This window comes from Panthera tigris, chromosome C2 (assembly GCF_018350195.1).
Source record: "Panthera tigris isolate Pti1 chromosome C2, P.tigris_Pti1_mat1.1, whole genome shotgun sequence".
Lineage (NCBI taxonomy): Eukaryota > Metazoa > Chordata > Mammalia > Carnivora > Felidae > Panthera > Panthera tigris.
In genome coordinates, this window is record NC_056668.1 from 13,217,951 (window position 1) to 13,237,867 (window position 19,917).

Below are 19,917 nucleotides of genomic sequence, written 5' to 3' on the forward strand. Positions count from 1 at the left end.
ACTGTTCTTATCCCTCATAAAGTTGCTTGATATACTGCTTTATTAAGGCTTATTGATTAAAAATCTAAGAAAAGGAACTTCTTTTCCAAGGGAGGGGGGTGTAGTTTCTGTGTTATTTATTTATTTCATGTTTGTTTATATATTTGGAAAGAGAGTGTGTGAGTAGGGGAGGGGCAGAGAGAGACCCAAATAGGCTCTCCCTTATCAGCGCAGAGTCAGACGAGGAGCTTAATCCCACTAACCATGAGATGATGACCTGGGCCTAAATCCAGAGTCGGACGGTCAGCTGACTGAGCCAGCCAGGCACCCTAGTAGTTTCTGTTTTACTTAATTTCTCTCTGATTTATATTCACTTGTTGACTAAGGATTATGTCTCATGGTTCACTCACTATTATCTTGAAAATTATTCAGATTTTGCAAATTTTAAGGTTTCAAGTATTTTCTAATAATATTACTGAAAATGTGGAAATATGTAGACTATAGTAATTTTCTTCTAATTCTTTTCAGCTTTATAAGCATGTAGTTCAAATAGTAGAAAAGTTCATCAAAAAGGTAACTATTCATTTCATTATTACCTCATTTTAGTTATCAGTATTTGTAATTTACTTTTTTCATTGTAATATGGATGCTTGCTTTTATTTTTTTTATTTTTTATTTTTTAAAATTTTTTTAATGTTTTTATTTATTTTTGAGACAGAGGGAGATAGGGCATGAGCAGGGGAGGGGCAGAGAGAAAGGGAGACACAGGATCCAAAGCAGGCTCCAGGCTCTGAGCTGTCAGCACAGAGCCCGACGTGGGGCTCAAACTCATGGACTGTGAGAACATGACCTGAGCTGAAGTCGGATGCTTAACCGACTGAGCCACCCAGGCGCCCCTGGATGCTTGCTTTTAAACCCACTCTACAAAAAAAAGTTGTCACTAGGCTTGAGTTTGTTTTTAAACAAAACAAAACCAAATTTATAGCAGTACTGTTGACTGAGCACTGAGTGTGAGGTAGGTACTCAGCCAGTCTTTTGTACTGTGCTGGATGCTTCCCTGACATTCCTCCCCTGCTGTTTGCCCTGTCTGCTTTGTTGACATTTAACTAATCCTGGAGTATTTCAAATGAAATCACTTTGTAAAGTTTTTCTTTCTAATTTTTTTCTGCTTCTGTCATAATTAAATCATTTTTCAGTTTCACAGTTGTATCTGGTTTTATAACCATGTGATTAGCACACATCTGTCTCACCAGAGGACTGAGAACGGATACTTAAACCTCTCTGTCTTCTTCCCCAACCTGGAGCTGTATCATGTGGTATATACTAATAAATGTGTGTGGCATTGTCTTTGATCCATGGCCTTTGAATACTAGCTAAGAGATGAGAATTAGAGTCCCAGTAGATCAAAAAAATGGCCAGTAGAAGTTTTTATAGTAGCACATCAAAGTGTAAATAAGTAAAAGAGAAAAAAATTAAAATTACCTGCATGCCACCACCCCAAATGACTTTGATATTTATATCTGGATCTACTCATTTTTTAATTGTGTACATGTACATTCATAAAAGGGAAAATGGTGACATTGATAACCTGTTTTTCCCCACTAAATTTATCATAAACATCTGTAGAGTATTCCATCACATGATTGTTTCCAAAGTTTATCCAGCTGGTTCTGTGTTGTTAGACTTTCACTTCAGTGGCTGTCCTTAAAGAGAAAATTAGATGCATCTTAATTGTTTTCCTTATGGTAAATTTCTAGACGTAGAATGGTTGGATCAAATAAGGCTTTGCTTTTATTGCTAAATCATCTTCCAGAAAGATTGTGCCACCAGAAATGTATATAAATGTCTCTTTTCTTGTTGATTTGATAAGACAAAAATGGTATCTCCTTTTAGCTTTTGTTTTCGCTGGTACTATGCTTTAGTAGAATTAAAATTGATGCTATTAAAATTATCTTTTTGATAATTTCAAAAGGCAAAAATTATTTTTTAATCAGGATAAGTTGGTGTAGGAGGTATCATAATAAGTGGATTTGTATGGAAGTGGCTTAGGGATTGGTAAAGTAATGTTGATTCCAGGAAATTGTGGGGAGATAGAAGGATCAGAGGGCAATGTAAATTATTGGGGATTTGAAGTATCAAGATAATTGATTGTTCTGTATGGGTTTGTGAACTTTGACAAGCTAGCCAATAAGAGCTAAATATTCAGGCGCTTTCTAAATAGAAACACTCATTGGATATATAGAATTCTATGAAAGGGAGATAAATGCGTGTCAAATTGTGATTTTGCTTTTCTTGTATTGACTTTACATTTTTACCTTTGTAGTGTAAACCAGAGTACAAGGTTCCAGGATTATATGTAATTGACTCAATTGTGCGACAGTCTCGTCATCAGTTTGGAACTGATAAAGATGTTTTTGGGCCAAGATTCTCTAAAAACATAACTGCCACATTCCAATATTTATATCTTTGTCCATCTGAAGATAAGGTATAGTAAAAATCATTTTTACGTTAAAACTTGTTATTTCTATATTTATTTGAATCTGTTTATATTATGTATTTGAAATGTACTGTACTATTAGAATTATGTGGTGGTCTCTGAACTTGAAACAAAATCCAGTGTTTCCTGTTGTGGTCATCTCATGTTTAATCTAATTTCTTGTGAAGTTCTTCAGGAATGTTGTACTGTTGAAAAAGGACCACCATCTTACTTTAAAGAAGACATTGTTGGAAAGATTTACTTGTAGTTGAGTGATAAATTCTACAGTGGAGGAAGGCAGTACTCCTCTCATATTGTTGCTTATTGCAGAAGAAAGGGACCAATCATTGATGGCTTTCTCCTGCCTGTAGAGATGCTAGAGCATAAATGGTATTCATTAGCAATCAGACTACAGTATTTCATTCCTTGTATTTATAGCTGATTTTACTATGTACTGTTGAAAGGTAGAAAAACTTTACAGACATTTATAGTAGAACTCCCAGTAGGTGGGAGAAATACACTGCTAAATCTACTCAGAATAATGAAGAATGAGGACATTTACAGTAAATAGTATATAAATTTGAGTGTTGTAGATATTGTATTTATGTTCTTGGAGGAGTATTCTTAGGGGATAAGTATACAGGAGAAAAGATCATATCTTGAGTAGGACATAAGAGTTATTCCCATGAATAACACATCTCTGGCTCTCCATATTTATTGGTCCATAAGATTACTTACCTATCAGTTACAGATCAGTTTCGTAAATATTCTGTTATAATTATCCTGAAGAAATCCTTCTTCACTTCATTTACTTTCCTCAGATAACTTTTTTTTGTCGGTGATGGCATTTTTTTGTAATCATAAATGAAATGAAAACTTCAAATACATTTTTTATTATATTTGGATTATCCAGGTTATATTTCTTTTCTGATTCTTCCCCCCCCCCCCCTTTTTTCCCTTCTTTGTTTTTTACTTTATCAGAGTAGTTTTTAACCAGGTTGTAATTCTGAAGATAACTTTTTTTTTCTGTTTGTGAAACAGATTTAGTACAGAAATACTAGCCTTGGGATTTTTTTCTTTTTAGTAAGAGGTATAATACATTATTTATGCAAATATTTATTGTATATTCATGTTTTGTTACACATAACAGAGTAAAATAGTTCGCGTGCTGAACCTTTGGCAAAAAAATGGAGTATTCAAAATTGAAATTATTCAGCCTCTTTTGGACATGGCAGCAGGGACTAGTAATGCCGCTCCAGTACCAGAAAATGTTACTAATAATGAAGGTATGGTCAAATATATCTGTGAGCTTAGAAAATGTTACAACTTTTTCTGCATGTGAAGTTTGAAGTCTGTTTGTACTGGTGGAATTTTTCCATAAAAAAGAAATTGGAAGTTATGGTTTACTTTCCATAATTCTTACTTCTAGTAAAAATATGCTCTTTCAGTATTTGCTGTAGTACCACGATCTGTGTTTTTACTATATATTAAAATGAATGGAATGTTGTTATAGTAAAAAAGCTTAATGGAGTTCAAAAAGGAAAATGTGTAGATTAAAGTTTTTGTAGGTCTTAATGACCTTTTCTTTTTTAGGCTCACCTCCACCTCCAGTTAAAGTTTCTTCTGAACCCCCCCAAGCCACTACAAACTCTGTACCGTCTGTACCGCAGTTGCCTAGCTCTGATGCTTTTGCTGCTGTGGCCCAACTGTTTCAGACAACTCAAGGTCAACAGGTAAACTACCTGTCTGGAGATTAAATTCCTTGCAGTTAGGTACTATTGTCAGTTTTGATTTTCCTTGCCTAACTAGTGAGGACATTCAAGGGAGGAAATATTTCTACTTTTCACCTGGAAAAGCCTTCAGTAGGAAGGTAATGGAATAGGGATAAATGGAGAAGACGTGGGAAGGTGAAAAATAAGGGAGCCACATACTGAGAAATGGCAATACCTCTTTGAAGAGAACCTCAGAACTGCTGACTGGTTGGTATTGTTGCTCGTAATTCTAGCATTTCCAATTAACTTCAAAATTATTTGGATTGGAGGTGAATTTTACATTTTTCTAGAAAACGTTCATTTACCTTGTTTACAGTTCAGTGTATTTTCTCTTTTTGATCATCATTTTCTGCCTTTGGGGTGTCAGCATATATTTTTAACCTTAAGTGACCCCAATCCCTGATATTTACAACAGACTTAACCATTACTAAAAGGTGTTTTCTTTTTCCAGTTTACTTTGTGCCTACGCTATTTTGAGTCACCTTTAAGAATTTTTTCTCTTCAGTAAATTAACTTTTGATACTATGATTATACTTTGCTATGTGGTTTATCAGTTTTCCCATTTTTTAAGCTTCAGCAGATCCTTCAGACTTTTCAGCAACCTCCAAAACCACAGTCTCCCGCCATTGACAATGCTGTGATGGCTCAGGTCCAGGCTATCACGGCTCAGTTAAAGACGGCTCCTGCACAGCCACCTGAACAAAAAGCTGCTTTCCCCCCGCCTGAGCAAAAAACTGCATTTGACAAGGTAGGCTTCACTCAATGACCCACCTTAACCGTTTAGACCACTCAATTTGGAATGTGGAAGTTACTTCTCTACTTTCTCTCTAGATTGTTCATTTTGTTGTTTTTTGGTTGGAGGAATTTTCCCCCTCAATATCAAAACATTGATTATTTTTCCTGGTTATAAATGTAATATATACTCATTACAAAAATTTCCAGTAAAAAGGAAATGGAAAAGAAAACAGGAAAGCTTTCACCGTTAACCCCCATACTTGGGAGATAACTACTCTCTTCCGAACTAATTTCCCATGGATATATTTTTCTTTATTGGTCATAATATGTTTGTATGTCACAATAGGTAATATTATAAATGTTAAAAATATAAATTATAAATATTATAAAGAAAATATATACAGTTTTTAACTTGTTTTTATCTTAATCTTCTTATTTCTTTGCTGTTAAGGTTAGTAGATTTAGTTCTACATTTTTACTGAGTGCTTATTAGGGATATTCTATTACATCTGTGTGTCACAGTTTAGCCATTCCTCTATTGATAGACAATTAAGTTACCTTGTGCTTTTTGCTGTTAAAACTTAGTTACAATATGTATAACTTGTGAGTTTTGTTCAGTGTCTTCCAACTTTGTTGGACATAGGCATGTTTAAGGAGCTGAGCTAGTAAGGGCATAGATGTGCTGAATTTGCACAGCTTAGAGCTTCCCATTGAAATGTTAACTCAAGCAACTCTATCTTAGCTGTTTTATGTCTTGTGTATTTATTGGGTTTATGACTATATAAACTTTGATTTCATCTTACAGGTCTCACTGCAAAAGCAAAAATATTTGAAAACCCTAGAACGAAGTGATAATTTTTAATCATCTCTAAAATTTTTTTATTCTTTCCAGATTTTAATTTTAAGATATAATAACTTTATTGCTGGTAGTCCAAATTAAGAATCCATTTTGGGGGTGCCTGGGTAGCTCAGTTGATTAAGTGTCCGACTCAATCTTAGCTCATGTCTTGATCTCAGAATTGTGGGTTTAAGTCCTGCGTTGGGCTCTGCACTAGGCATGAAGCCCACTTAAACAAAAAAGAATGCATTTGGTATATACTGGTTGTCATTATATCTTAGTGATTTATGAACAACTACTGTTTAAAAGAAGTTTGAATAGTGGCACCTGGGTGGCTCAGTCAGTTAAGCGTCCACTTCTTGATTTTGGCTCAGGTCATGATCTCATGGTTCAGGAGTCTGAGCCCCGCATTGGGCTCTTCACTGGCAGAGTGGAGCCTGCTTGGGATTCTTTCTTTCTCTCTGCCCTTCCCCTGCTCGTGCACGTTCTCTCTCAAAACAAATAACATACATAAGTAGAAAAGGAATACATGCTAATAGGGAAAAAAATTGCAAACAGGAAGCTCTAAAGTAAAAAGGGAAGCAATTCTCTGCTTTGAACAGATTTGTGTTTGCTCTTTCAGAGTTTAGGAAAACTCTCCCCGCTTGGATTTTTTTTTTTTTTTTTTTTAATATTTTGGTAGTTTTGGGGCGCCTGGGTGGCGCAGTCGGTTAAGCGTCCGACTTCAGCCAGGTCACGATCTCGCGGTCCGTGAGTTCGAGCCCCGCGTCAGGCTCTGGGCTGATGGCTCGGAGCCTGGAGCCTGTTTCCGATTCTGTGTCTCCCTCTCTCTCTGACCCTCCCCCGTTCATGCTCTGTCTCTCTCTGTCCCAAAAATAAATAAAAAACGTTGAAAAAAAAAATTAAAAAAAAAATATTTTGGTAGTTTTATATTTTTGTTTTCTATGTTTGTCTCTTCATTCCATCTGGAACCTAGTTTAGAATATGGTTCAAGACAGTTAAATCTCGAATTTTTTGGAAATAGCCAATTCTCCCTCACTATTTTTGTCATAGCACTGAATTCTCATTTGTTTCTGTGTCTATTTGTGGACATTAGGATTCTATTGTGCGCAGCTAATATGTTTATTTCTGTATCATAACAATTTAAATACTTGCAACTTCTATACTATATTCTGTATCTCATTTCCAAGTATCATACATACACACACACGCACACACACACGCACCCCGCTCTGCTTCTTTTTCAGACTTTCTTTGGCATATGTATTAATCTGTATTCTCCAGGGGAAAATACTGCTTACACACACACACAGAGGGAAAGGGGAGAAAGAGAGATTGGTTGATTTTTAAGAAATTATTTGACTCAGTTGTGGAGGCTGGCAAATTTGAAATTTGTAGGGCAGAAGGCAGGCTGGAAATTTATTAGGTAAGAGTTAATGTTACAGTTTTGAGTCTGAATTCTACAGAGCAAGTTTTCTATGTTGCTGTCTTGGGAATTCCTTGTTCAAGAAACCTAAGTTCTTACTCTTAAGGCCTTCAACTGAGTGGTTGAGGCCCACCCACATTATGGAGGGTATTTCTTTATTCAAATGCTATTAATTGTTAATCACATTTTTAAAAGACCTTCACAGGAACATCTAGATGAATATTTGACCAAACAACTAGGCACCCTAACCTAGTCAAATTGGTACAGTCAACCATCACAGCATACTTTTTCAAGATGAACATGGGGCGCCTGGGTGGTTCAGTCGGTTAAGCGTCCGACTTCAGCTCAGGTCATGATCTCACGGTTCGTGAGTTTGAGCCCCGTGTTGGGCTCTGTGCTGACAGCTCAGGTCCTCGAGCCTGCTTTGGATTCTGTGTCTCCCTCTCTCTCTGCCCTTCCCCTGCTCATGATCTGTCTCTCTCTGTCTCAAAAATAAATAAAATATTTTTTTAAAAAATCTTTAAAAAAAAAAGAAATTTAGCATAAATTTTAAAATGTATTAAGAAGTGCCCAGAGCTTCTTATACTGCATCTCTATTAACATCATTTTTCATTTAAGTCTTATTCAATTATTGCTTCATTTATTCTTAACGTATTTAGTCCTTTTTCATGTTTGTTTCTTTTAAGTGGTCGTGTTATTAAACACTTAGTTTTCTAATAGGTTCTCTGAGATTTCTGGGTAGCTACTAAATTTGACTTTTCCTCGTCAACATCTATGCCTGTTTCTTTTTCTTATTGTATTGGGGGCTAGGACTTCCAAAAAAAATGTTGAATAACAGTAATGCTAATGGAGTCCTTATTTTTTTGTTGTTAATTTGAATTGTAATTCCTCTAGTGTTTCACCCCAAGTGGGTTGGTTGGTCAGTGTTTATTAGTTGCATGAAGTTTAGAAAAAGAAATTCTGTGCTTTTCCTTTGACTAAAAGGTCTGTTTTAAGCTAGTAGAACAGCTTGACTGGGAACAATTTATTTCAGGTGCTTCATGGATCTTCAGTTTCCTAAAAAGCAACAAAAAAATGCCTTTTTGGATGGATTTCAGTTTAATTTTTTAATTGCTTCAAATCTTCTTCCAAAGCATTAGGTATAGATCTTAAAACTTTAAAGAACATATCTATATGTGAGGGGTGCTAAGCATCCAGCTCATGGTTTTGGCTCAAGTCATGATCTCATGGTTCGTGAGATCAAGTCCCGAGTTGGGCTCCGTGCTGACAGTGAGGAGCCTGCTTGCGACTTTCTCTCCCTGTCTCTGCTCCTCTCCCTGCTCACTCGAGCATATGTGCTCACTCTCTCTTTCTCTGAATAAACTTGAAAAGAACATATCTGTGTGTGTGATAAATGGCAAAGACCATGGGTTTTGTTTTTCGTAGACAGTTTAGACCTTAGTTTTAATTTTGATTCCTATTATTGATACTGACTCTGTCTTGGTACTTAGTCCCTTAAATATTCAGTGTGCAGCACTGCAAAATAGTGATGGTAATACCTACGCTTTACTATTGCTGTGGGGGTTAAACATACTAATGCGTGTGAAACAGCATAGTGTCCTGGTCATAATTAGATTGCTCAATATAATAAGAACTTTTAATGACATGGCCTAGAATTACAAAGAAACACAGTGTTGTCCAAGAAGGGGACTTCCCATCCTAATTTAGAAATCTGTTGTGCAGTAAAGTAGAACCATTATTTTTAGGCAGAACTGGCATGAAACAACTCAGATTTAAGAATTTGAAGTTGAAAATCCATGACAAGAATGGACACAGCTTGAGGGGAAAGTCTACCTGTTGAATGCCAGAGACTGAGAACTTTGAAGTCAAAAGAACAGTTCTACATTCCAGTTCTTCCATTCACTGACTGTGCAGTCTTAGTAATGATTCTTAATCCCCTATACCTTAGATTCCTTGTCTATAAAAAGAAGAAACTGTACCTAAATTATGTCTACATTGCAGGCTTCTTGTGAAGTCATGAAGTATCATGTAGATAGTAAGACACAGTAGATAGTAATAGAATTAGTAGTAGGTGTTTATGGTGTTACCTTTCTTCCTTTCTGAACGGATGTAATCATTTTTTTTTTTTTTAGTGTTTATTCATTTGTTTTGAAAGAGGAAGAGAGAAACCCAGGCAGGCTCTGCATTGTCAATGCTGAGCCCGATGCTGGCTCAATCTCATGAATCCTGACATCATGTGCTGAGCCGAAATCAAGAGTTGTATGCTTAACTGACTAAGCCACCCAGATGTCCTCGTAATCTTATTTTTAAATGCCTCTTCTTCTAGACATGATCTTGTGAAGTGCTGGGGTTCTTTCCTTTCTTCTTTTTTTAATGTTTCTGGTAATCTGACATGTGCTGTGAAGTCTTAAGGAAGAAGCTAGTGCCTAGGTAGTAAGTTCTTCATGGCCCTGTCTATACCATTCTCTTTTTTTCTTTGTCGTATTAGTATGTTCTTATGCAAGCAGTACATGGACATTTTTTATAGGCATTTACAGTCATTTGATAAGACAGTCTTGGTACATTTTACAGTTAATTGAAAACGTACACCCATTTTCTTTCTTTCTTTTTTTTCTTTTCTAAGTTTATTTATATTGAGAGAGCACATACAGGTTGGGGAGGGGCAGAGAGAGAGAGAGGGAGAGAGATAATCCCAAGCAGGCTTTGCACTGACACAGGGCTCGATCTCACGAATGGTGATATCATGACCTGAGCCAAAATCAAGGGGACACTTAACCTACTGAGCCACCCAGGTGCCCCTGTCCACCCATTTTCATGTGTGCCAAGTTCCCAAAGTTTTTGGTCTGTGAAAGAGAATATTTTAATAAAATATTTATAGTGCTAAGTTAACTATAAAATAAGCATATAGAAAATAATCAGAAGACAACACTGCATTTAAGTTGAGGAAGAAAAGCAGACTGAAAAATTGTCTTTTTCAGATGGGATTTGTATGGAAATTATCTGTAAACCAAGGTCCTAAGGGGCCAGTGGGAACGTGAGATTGTACATGACAACACAGTGGCATCATAGATGATAGTAAACATCTGTTGTTTTTATAAAGTCTTCTGTGCGGTGTATCCCAATCTCAATTTTAAAACGGAATATGGAGGGCGCCTGGCTGGCTCAGCCAGTAGAGCATGCGACTCTTGATCTTAGGGTTGGGAGTTCAAGCCCCATGTTGAGGATAGAGCTGATTTTTAGAAAATAAGCAAAAATATTAAAAAATAAAATGGAATATTGGCATCCATATTCCAGAAGCTTCTTGATAGATTTGATTATGATGATGAGCCAGAAGCTGTGGAAGAATCAAAGAAAGAAGATGCTGCTGCCGCCGCCGCCGCTGCCGCCGCCGCCGCTGCTGCTGCCGCCGCCGCCGCCGCCACGGCACCTGCTGTGGCTGTTGCACCAGCACCTGCTGCTGCCACACCGGCTGCCACGCCTGCCGCTTCCCCTCCTCAGGCACCCTTGTAAGTGTCTTTTTTTCTGTTCCACAGGGGATTCAGTGGGAAACATGATGCAAGTAGAGTTGGCCCTTGCACAGCGTGGTGTTGAGGTGATGACCCACGCACAGTCAAAAGTCCATGGTAGAACTTTGCCTCCCCCAAAACTTATGTAGCCTACTGTTGACCGGAAGCCTAACCGGTAACATGAACAGTTGAGTAACGCATATTTTGTATGTTGTGTGTATTACGTACTGCGTTCTTCCAATAAAGTAAGCTAAAGAAAAGACAATGTTAAAATCATAAGGAAAATATGTTTACGGTACTGCACTGTCGACAAAAAAATCTGTGAATAAGGGGACTCACACAGTTAAAGGTGATGTTGTTCAAGGGTCAGCTATAACTTTAGTAACAAAATCATTTTTCATATAGTTTTTTAAAATTATATTTTGGGTTTTCTCTTGGGAGGAGATCCTGTCAGATTTACAGTTAAAAATGGCTTTTATGTTGGGAATAATGCTGAATATATAAATTAATGTGGGCAAGTACCTGATTCGGTAAGATGTTGATTATTGATGACTCCTGAGCAACATTCGTAATGTCTCTGTAGTATAAATGTGGCTAAGAATCTTATGTGTTTTTGAACGGATAAAAGATAACTCATCTTTTTTTAGTGGGTTTCCTGGAGATGGCATGCAGCAGCCAGCATATACACAACATCAAAACATGGATCAGTTTCAGCCTCGAATGATGACAATACAGCAGGATCCAGTGCACCATCAGGTACAGCTGAGTTTTAATAAGTGAAGATCTGTTCATTAGAGCATATGGATTGCGTTTCACAGACCACTATTTAGCCGTGTGTTTGGCTTCGTAGTACTGCAGCTGCAGTCAAAGCCGATGAGCATGTAATTGAGTTATTTTTTTAAAACTTTAATTAAAACAAGGATGCTAAATATTACATCCTTATATATTTTAATAGTAAGTATTTTTTGTTAAAATCGTTTCGGGCGAGATTATGGCTCTGTTTCAGGGAGTTAGCCTGCTTAGTTGTACACTTCTCCCTCGCGAGGAGCCTTTTTTGGGGTAAATGATAAGATGCTTTGAGGGTTTTCAGCTCTCACATTCAGGAGTATAGTGTGAAATCTGCAGTCAAAGGAGCATAGCACACTGGAGAATTGGAAGAAGTTAGGTAGAGATTTATTTGTTCATTGGGTTTATTTTAGTAAATGCTCTGTTCAGAGTTTCTTAAACTTGACTACGCAGCTAAATTATAGGTGTCGGGATCCAGGCTAAAGCCAATCTAGAGAATCTGTATATTTTTTTTAATTGTATACTACTTCGTAGCCTTATTTAGAAAGGGCTCTAAGAAATTTCTTCAGAGGATATTCATTTTATTATGTATATTGTGTTTGGTCCATTCTATAATTTGGTAATATGAAAATGATACTATGATTTTGATGACTTATTGATGAATGAGGTTTGAGAAGTACTTTATAAGCCTATTTAAAATCTGAAGAAAACCTGGTGCACTTATTTCCAAATGTTCCAATTAACAGTTAGTGAAAATTTAAATTAGAAGGAATACTTCTTTGTGATAATTATAATTATACTTTTAATTTTGCTGGTATTGGACCAGCACATGCAGAAATATGTTACGTTGTCGCTTATTCGCATTATTATTATGATATTTTAAGCCCAAAAAGTAGGCATGTTAGTTGAAACATCCCTTGGAGTAAATTTTTAAAAAGTGAAGCTGTACACATCATTGCTGTAGCCACTCCCCCTCCCAGAAGGCTTAATTAATTGCCTTTGAGGTTGAAGGGAGATAGTTTGCAATACAGTACCTCTCTGATTTTTAAGTTTAGTCTGTCACTATTGTTCCTCATATAAATGAAATCACGTCTTTAAATCTATAAAGTCAAACCTTTTTATAATTTTTAAATGAGTTACAGGATTTTTGATCTATATACTTGGATATGTAACAGTTCTTCAGGTAAATATTATACCTATGGAAATTGTTAATCATTGCATCTCACTACAGTTTTCCCTTGATGAAAATTTATTGAAGATGTTTTAGGTTTTTTTTTTTTAAATGTTTATTTATTTTGAGAGTGCACACACAAGTTGGGGAGAGGCAGAGAGAGAGGGAATCACAAGCAGGCTTTGTATTGTCAGCACAGAGCCAGACACGGGGCTTGAAACCATGAACCCACGAACCATGAGATCATGACCTGAGCCGACATCAAGAGTCGAACGTGCAACCAATTGAGCCACCAAAGCACCCCGAAGATATTTTAGTTGTATATCAAGTAACTAAGGACTTTCTTAATTATTTTTGGTAGCTGTTATTTAAAATCTATTCATATGCTTTCTTTAAATTCAAAAGGTTCCACTTCCTCCTAATGGACAGATGCCAGGTTTTGGCCTTCTTCCTACACCTCCATTTCCTCCCATGGCTCAGTCTGTGATTCCTCCAACTCCACCCGTGCAGCAGCCTTTCCAAGCTTCTTTTCAGGCTCAAAATGAACCACTTACACAGAAGACACATCAGGTAAAACTGTATTCTCAGATTGATGATCTTTTTGGTTGCTTCAGCTTATGTGCAGATTCCTGCCTGTTTGCTTGTTATCTTCATTTTTGAATGTGGAGAAAGACTTTGTTGGGCACATATTAACCCTCTCTGTGCCTAAAGTTTTTCATCTGGAAAGTGGACATAGTAATACCAATTTCCATAGGATTCTGTGAGGATCGAGATAGAATGTAGAATACTTAATCATTGCCTAGTTTATTGCTGTAGTCAATGGTTTATTAAAACAGTATATGACTTATACAGATTTCCAGACGTGTTTGTCTGGAAGTGTTTCTTAGATGTGTTTCTTCTAATCTTGTAAACCATATAAAATTTTTTCCCTGCTGATAGACAGTCATTATTAAACTAGTAATGTGATGTCAAGTAACCAGAATAAATCTATTTCAGGGCAAGAGAAATTTTGTAAGTTAGCAATTTTTAGATTTTGTCTTCTTGCCTTTACAATTTTCACTTTTCTCATTTAATGATGGGTGGTTGTTTTTGGTTTTGGTTTTTTAAAGGAAATGGAAGTAGAACAACCTTGTATCCAAGAGGTTAAGCGACACATGTCTGATAACAGAAAGTCAAGATCTAGGTCAGCATCCAGGTAATTGATAGAAAATGTTTTTCCAATCCTGTATGTCTTCGGAGACTGATTAAAATCAAACTGGATTATTTTTAGATGTGCAGTGTTAATAAAATAACATTTGGTATATTTGTATGTCTGTATGTGTAGAATGGGGGCAGAAGCAGTAATAAAAAAAAAAAACAAACTAAGGTTGGTCATCTCACCCATGCTTTTCTCCTTGAGTTGCTGTAATCTCTGCATACAGCTATACATAGAATGATAAGAATTATGTATTCACAGTTCCTTCACAAGTTTATTAGCTGACAAAAATGGGAAGATAATAAGTAATACTATAATCAGGTAACATTTTTAATTGCTGCAGAAAAGAAGTTAACTGAGAAGATAGATATCAATAGTAGAAGTGTATCCCAATGATGACAGCTTCTAACACTACCAGTATGTAATTCAGTCTAGTACCGAATTATCGAAGATGAGAGATACTTTTATATGCTAGTAACCTTATTTATCTCATTTTAAGTATATGCATGCTTTCTAACTTTCAACATATTAAAAATATTTAAAATGAATTCCCTGATACTGAATTATTACATATCAAACATTAAACTATCTAGTTTTTATATATATATATATTTTTTTTTTTTTTTCTCCAGATTAACACCTGCTTACCTTTTTTGTTTTTTTGTTTTTTTTTTTTTTTTCATGTTTTACTCATTCTCTCCCTCATGAAAATGTTAGGTCACCAAAAAGAAGGCGATCTCGATCTGGCTCTAGATCGCGAAGGTCCCGTCATCGACGTTCTCGTTCTCGGTCCAGAGATCGACGCCGACATTCGCCTAGATCTCGGTCCCAAGAAAGGCGAGATCGAGAAAAAGAAAGAGAACGCCGACAAAAAGGCCTTCCTCAAATCAAACCAGAAACTGCAAGTGGTAAATTAAACTTCTTGCATTATTTTTTGTGTGTCCTGGGTTTAAAATGTTTTCTAACTGATAGCAAAATACTATTTTATCGTATCTTGTTTGTGCTTTGGTGTATACCCTTGAGTTTGCTTTGATATGTTAAGCCAGCTGTAAAGCAGCAAATAGGGAGTGAACCAAACTAATAGTGATGAGGAATAAAATAATAGCATGTTTTTAATGTATGGAATAGAAAGCAGTTAACTAGCTCTCCTATACATAATGGCAAGGTTCTCCTTTTTTTCCAGATTAACTAATAACCTCTTTTATAAAGATACAGTTTTACAGACTATATTATCTCCTGAATTTCATTATGTATTTAGAATATGTTTAATGTGGTAGGCTAGACACATTTTTTTTTTTTTTAATTTTTTTAATGTTTCTTTATTTTTGAGAGAGAGAGGGAGGGACAGAGCATGAGCATGGGAGGGGCAGAGGGAGGGAGACACAGAATTCAAAACAGGCTCCAGGCTCCAAGCTATCAGCACAGAACCCGACGTGGGGCCTGAACTCAGAAACTGTGAGATCATGACCTGAGTCAAAGTCGGATGCTCAACCGACTGAGCCACCTGGGCACCCCTAGACACGTTCTTGATACAAGTTTGCAGTTATTATTGAAATTTTAATTTATAATACAAATAGGGCATATGTAAAACTTCTGATTCTATAAGATTTATTACGTAGAACACAGCAGAAGAAAAAAAACTATCGTGTACACTCGATAGTCAGAAAGGGACAACTGTAGCAGTGGACAGAAGCACTAGACTGGTTGTTGATCAAGAGAGCTGGGATCGGGTCTTCTCGTGGCCTTGGGCAGGTTATTATGTCTCTGGCCTGTTTTCATAGATGAAATCTTTAGATCTGTCCACAAAAGGGACAGGATTTTTTAACTCTTATGTTATTCACCATCCTACTCCCATTTCTGGAAGTACTACCACAATTTTCTAGAGTTTTTTTAGATGTATATAGGATTTGCTACTTAGCCTTATGGTATCCTGTAACTTGTGCATTTTTTCTATAATGATTTTTTTCACTGTAGAAAAGTACAGTGCTGCACATTACCAAATGTGTATATTTTTATGATTATAATTTTATTTTAAGTTTGTAGCACTACACTCTGGGTGGGACAGCTGGACAAACGGACTACTCAGCAAGATGTTGCAAGTCTCTTAGAAGAGTTTGGTCCAATTGAATCAATTAATGTGAGTGTTTATGTTTAATGTAGTGACAGTGGATGGGTGTGACTAATGCCATTTTATAAAATTAAGGACTTGAGGCCCAAGTTAAAATTTGCCCAGCTTTGTAGTAGATGTGGCTAGAGTATAAGTGTTGAGTCCATGTTTAGCATCCTCCCATTTATTTAACCACATTTCTTGGACAACCAAGTTTAATTTAAAACCTTTCTCTAGAAAAATCTGTGTTAATAAAACGTGGAGAACCATAGGTTTATTAAAAGTCGATAGTTGAGGCCAAACTTGAATTTGCCAATTTATAACAAGTTAATCTCAGATTATAGAATCCTGGCTTTGTGGGTAGGTAACGGGCAGGGGAGTTGGGGTTGTTGGAACTGGTTATTTAGTATTTATTTTCTCTTGTTGCTCTTTGATTTTATTATATTTTATAATATTAAAATGTTTTGGAGCAGATGATACCTCCCAGAGGTTGTGCCTATATTGTTATGGTTCATAGGCAAGATGCTTATCGCGCCCTGCAGAAACTGAGCCGCGGAAACTATAAAGTGAACCAGAAATCCATAAAGGTACATTTTTATCCCTTATAATTCATTTTTTAAAAATTTAACACAGAATATTACTTGGCTTTTTAAAAACTTATTTTGGACACTAAGGCATTTCATGTATATCTATTTAAGAGGTTGTATCTCCTAAAAGTTAACATAAAGTTTAAAATCTTTAATTTAACTTAATTTAATTTAAAATGTTAAATGTTTATTTGCGAGATTTTTTGGGATTTTACACATTTTATTTTTAAAGTTTGCCATCTCATTCTTAGAATAAACGAAAATATTCAACAGAGCTAAAGATAATAGGTACATTGATATTCTTCCCCTAAGGGGCCAGAGTCAGCATTTCCTCAGTCATGTACCCTTGGATGATTGTGCTGCAAAAGGATTTTGTCTAACCTTAAATAATTTCAAAGTACCCAAGACTTTGGAAAGTGGTCCCCAGTATGCTGGGCTATGCAGGAAACCTCAGCCTTTCCCCAATAAACATTATTTTCCTTTTGTCTTTTATGTTTTATGTCAGTAGATTGGGGAGTGAATGGTTGGAGGAGTGGATAAGGAGGTGATGCCAGTTAAATTTCCACCAGGACAAAGTAGGAGAAAAGGTTAACCAATTAACTAGCATCGAAGGGAGATCCAGGGATAGGTCAGATTGCTCCCTTGTTGCCCAAATCTGAGTGATTAGAAATGTGAGAAATGCTTAACTGTCACAACTGACGTTTTTTTCCTGTCCTTTCTTTTTGTATTTTAACTAATGGTGATATAGATTGCCTGGGCTTTAAACAAAGGAATAAAGGCAGATTATAAGCAGTATTGGGATGTAGAACTGGGTGTTACTTATATTCCATGGGACAAAGTCAAGCCTGAAGAACTGGAGAGTTTTTGTGAAGGAGGAATGTTGGACAGTGATACACTTAATCCAGGTAAAGCAGTATTTAATTTCTTTTAAAATTCATCTGTTTTCTTGATAATGCATGTGAAAAATGTTTATTCTTTGCTGTAGGGATTTTTGAGATTTTCCAAGTACCCACTATGTGCCATTCTCTCCATTAAAAACTGAGGAAACCATGGTGAATAAGACAGATGTGGTCTTTGCCCTTAATGCAACTTATATTTAGTGGGATAGATTCAGACATAAGTGAAATAATACTGATTGTGGAGTTAATCATTAATTTCAGTATTAAGTAGATCTTAAATAGAATTTTTCGCTGTGAAAAACCTAACAGATCCAAATGAGTCTTAAACTGAACATTACTGGTATTGTTTTCATCCAGTGTTTCATAATAATTTCTTTGAAAGCATTTAAATGTCCAGAGAAGCAATTGAAAGTAAACATGTAAGGCAAGAAGGTAGTTACCTGTGGCATGAATATTAAAAATCCAGATTGACAGTAGGATTACAGTGGGGAAAATAGCAGCATGTGTGGGCATGACCTGGAGACTGATAGATAGCGGGACAAGGAGTGCAGGGTGGTGTGCCAAAATAAAATAAGCGACTAAAGGAGTTTCAAGCAAGCAGAGTTGGTTTGAGAACCAAAAACAGGTGGAACGATGTTGAGCCATTCCCATACCTTGACTTCTTTCCCCACAGTGCGTGATGCCTTCACTTAAGGGGAGAGCTAGGTTGGAACTCCTGGGTGGCACAGTCAGTTAAGTGTCCGACTCTTGTCTTCGGCTCAGGTCATGATCTTATTATGGTTTTTGTGAGTTCCAGCCCCCCGAGTCTGGTTTCTGTGATGACAGTGCGGAGCCTGCTTGAGATTCTCTTTCTGCCCCTCCCCTGCTTGCTCTCTGTCTTGCTCTCTCTTTCTGTCTCTCTCAAATAAACTTCTTTTAAAAAGGGCAGGTAGAGCTAGGTTTCCGTTCACGCAATAGGTATTAGGGGTCTACTGTGTGCCAAACATTTTGGCACAGGCTCTGGTCAGGGTGCAGAGAGTCTTGCTCCTCCCTCCAGGGATCTTTAATCCAGACAACACACCATCATGGTTAAGAACATAGACCTTGGAGCCAGATGTGTGTATGTTGAGTCCCATGTCTGCCACTTGTTAGTATGTGACCTTGTTTTCCACAGTTTCCAAATTCTTTTCCTCACTTATAAAATGGGAATGATCATGGGACCTACTTCTAGATGGTTATGAGAATTCATTGGATTAATATATATATAAAATGCTTCAAACTGTGTCTGACACACAATAAGCATTCTTTTGCGTGTTATTGTTCATTCATTTAAATAATACAAGATTAGCATAAGCATTTCTTTAGTAAATCAGACTGCTGATTTTTTTATATAATCATTTAAAAATAATTCTAGATTTAAAGTTATAAAAAATTGTCAATTTTTATTGTTAAATTTCTTTAACTCATAGATTGGAAAGGAATCCCCAAGAAGCATGAAAATGAAGTTGCTCAAAATGGAGGGGCAGAAACCTCACATACAGAACCAGTATCACCTATACCTAAACCTTTACCAGTGCCTGTCCCTCCTATTCCTGTGCCCGCACCTATAACAGTGCCACCTCCACAGGTAAGAACATTTGGGGCGTTATTTAAACTTGTAAGTGTCTGAAAGGTAAACTTTTCTAAATCTTTTTATAGATGTATGTCTAGGTCAGTGTTCAAAGACGTGAACACATAAATGTGCATATTAATAGTATTTTGGTATGTCAGACCTACTGTTTATAAACTAACACATTTTTTCATAAACATCAGTAAAATCCATTCATATCGCCTTACATCTGTCTAGGTTATTTAGTGTCTTTATAATGTTTCAGACTTGAGATGCAAACCTGATGGCATTTCTTGTATTCCGCTTCCCCTTGTTTTCTTTTATTGAATCTTATTCTTTGGTGGGGGTTTACATTCTGAGAGAACCTGGATATCCACCCAACAAGCAGCTGTTTTGAGAGAAACAGAGTCTCTTAATCTTCAGTTTGGGCGGTGCTAAAATGAAGTTTTTTAATGGATGAGTGAGAGCTATTTAATAAATTGAGTGCTATTTAACACAAAGGTATATTCATAAACCTCTGCTGTGTGGTCAGTGAGTGCATTTATGACGTAGGAGGAGACAGACTGGATTCTGACAGAATGTAGTTTGAATCTCAGCTCAATTGTTTAGTCACAGCAATGTGACATTGGGCAGATCACCTACCTAATCTAAGCTTCAGTTTCCTATCTATAAACGCACAAGTTCCCTTTCCTGGCTTTGGCTCTGGTGTTCTTCCTAGGTCAGAGTTGTTTTGAGGATTAAATGAGATCGTGAATGTTAAATACTCAGCACGTTTCCTGTTCCATAATAAGAGCTCAATAATGAACAACCGTTTGGTAAAAATTTTAAGTCCTTGACCCACAGTGCTATGTG

General features: G+C 36.5%; 1 protein-coding gene across 6 annotated transcripts in view; it reads left to right on the forward strand.

Moving 5' to 3' along the window:
* Positions 1 to 19,917, forward strand: part of SCAF4 (SR-related CTD associated factor 4) — a 59,940-nt gene that overhangs the window by 23,486 nt on the left and 16,537 nt on the right. For 5 of the 6 annotated variants that reach the window (XM_042957073.1, XM_042957078.1, XM_042957076.1 and 2 more), the window contains exons 3-16: positions 508 to 552; positions 2,303 to 2,464; positions 3,606 to 3,741; positions 4,049 to 4,188; positions 4,799 to 4,975; positions 10,521 to 10,732; positions 11,380 to 11,488; positions 13,095 to 13,259; positions 13,799 to 13,884; positions 14,602 to 14,792; positions 15,921 to 16,021; positions 16,465 to 16,578; positions 17,327 to 17,483; positions 18,926 to 19,083. In XM_042957073.1, the coding sequence (XP_042813007.1) occupies positions 508 to 552; positions 2,303 to 2,464; positions 3,606 to 3,741; positions 4,049 to 4,188; positions 4,799 to 4,975; positions 10,521 to 10,732; positions 11,380 to 11,488; positions 13,095 to 13,259; positions 13,799 to 13,884; positions 14,602 to 14,792; positions 15,921 to 16,021; positions 16,465 to 16,578; positions 17,327 to 17,483; positions 18,926 to 19,083 (1,953 nt within the window). The remainder of the gene's footprint in view (positions 1 to 507; positions 553 to 2,302; positions 2,465 to 3,605; positions 3,742 to 4,048; positions 4,189 to 4,798; positions 4,976 to 10,520; positions 10,733 to 11,379; positions 11,489 to 13,094; positions 13,260 to 13,798; positions 13,885 to 14,601; positions 14,793 to 15,920; positions 16,022 to 16,464; positions 16,579 to 17,326; positions 17,484 to 18,925; positions 19,084 to 19,917) is intronic. The other variant, XM_042957074.1, reaches the window with a different exon arrangement.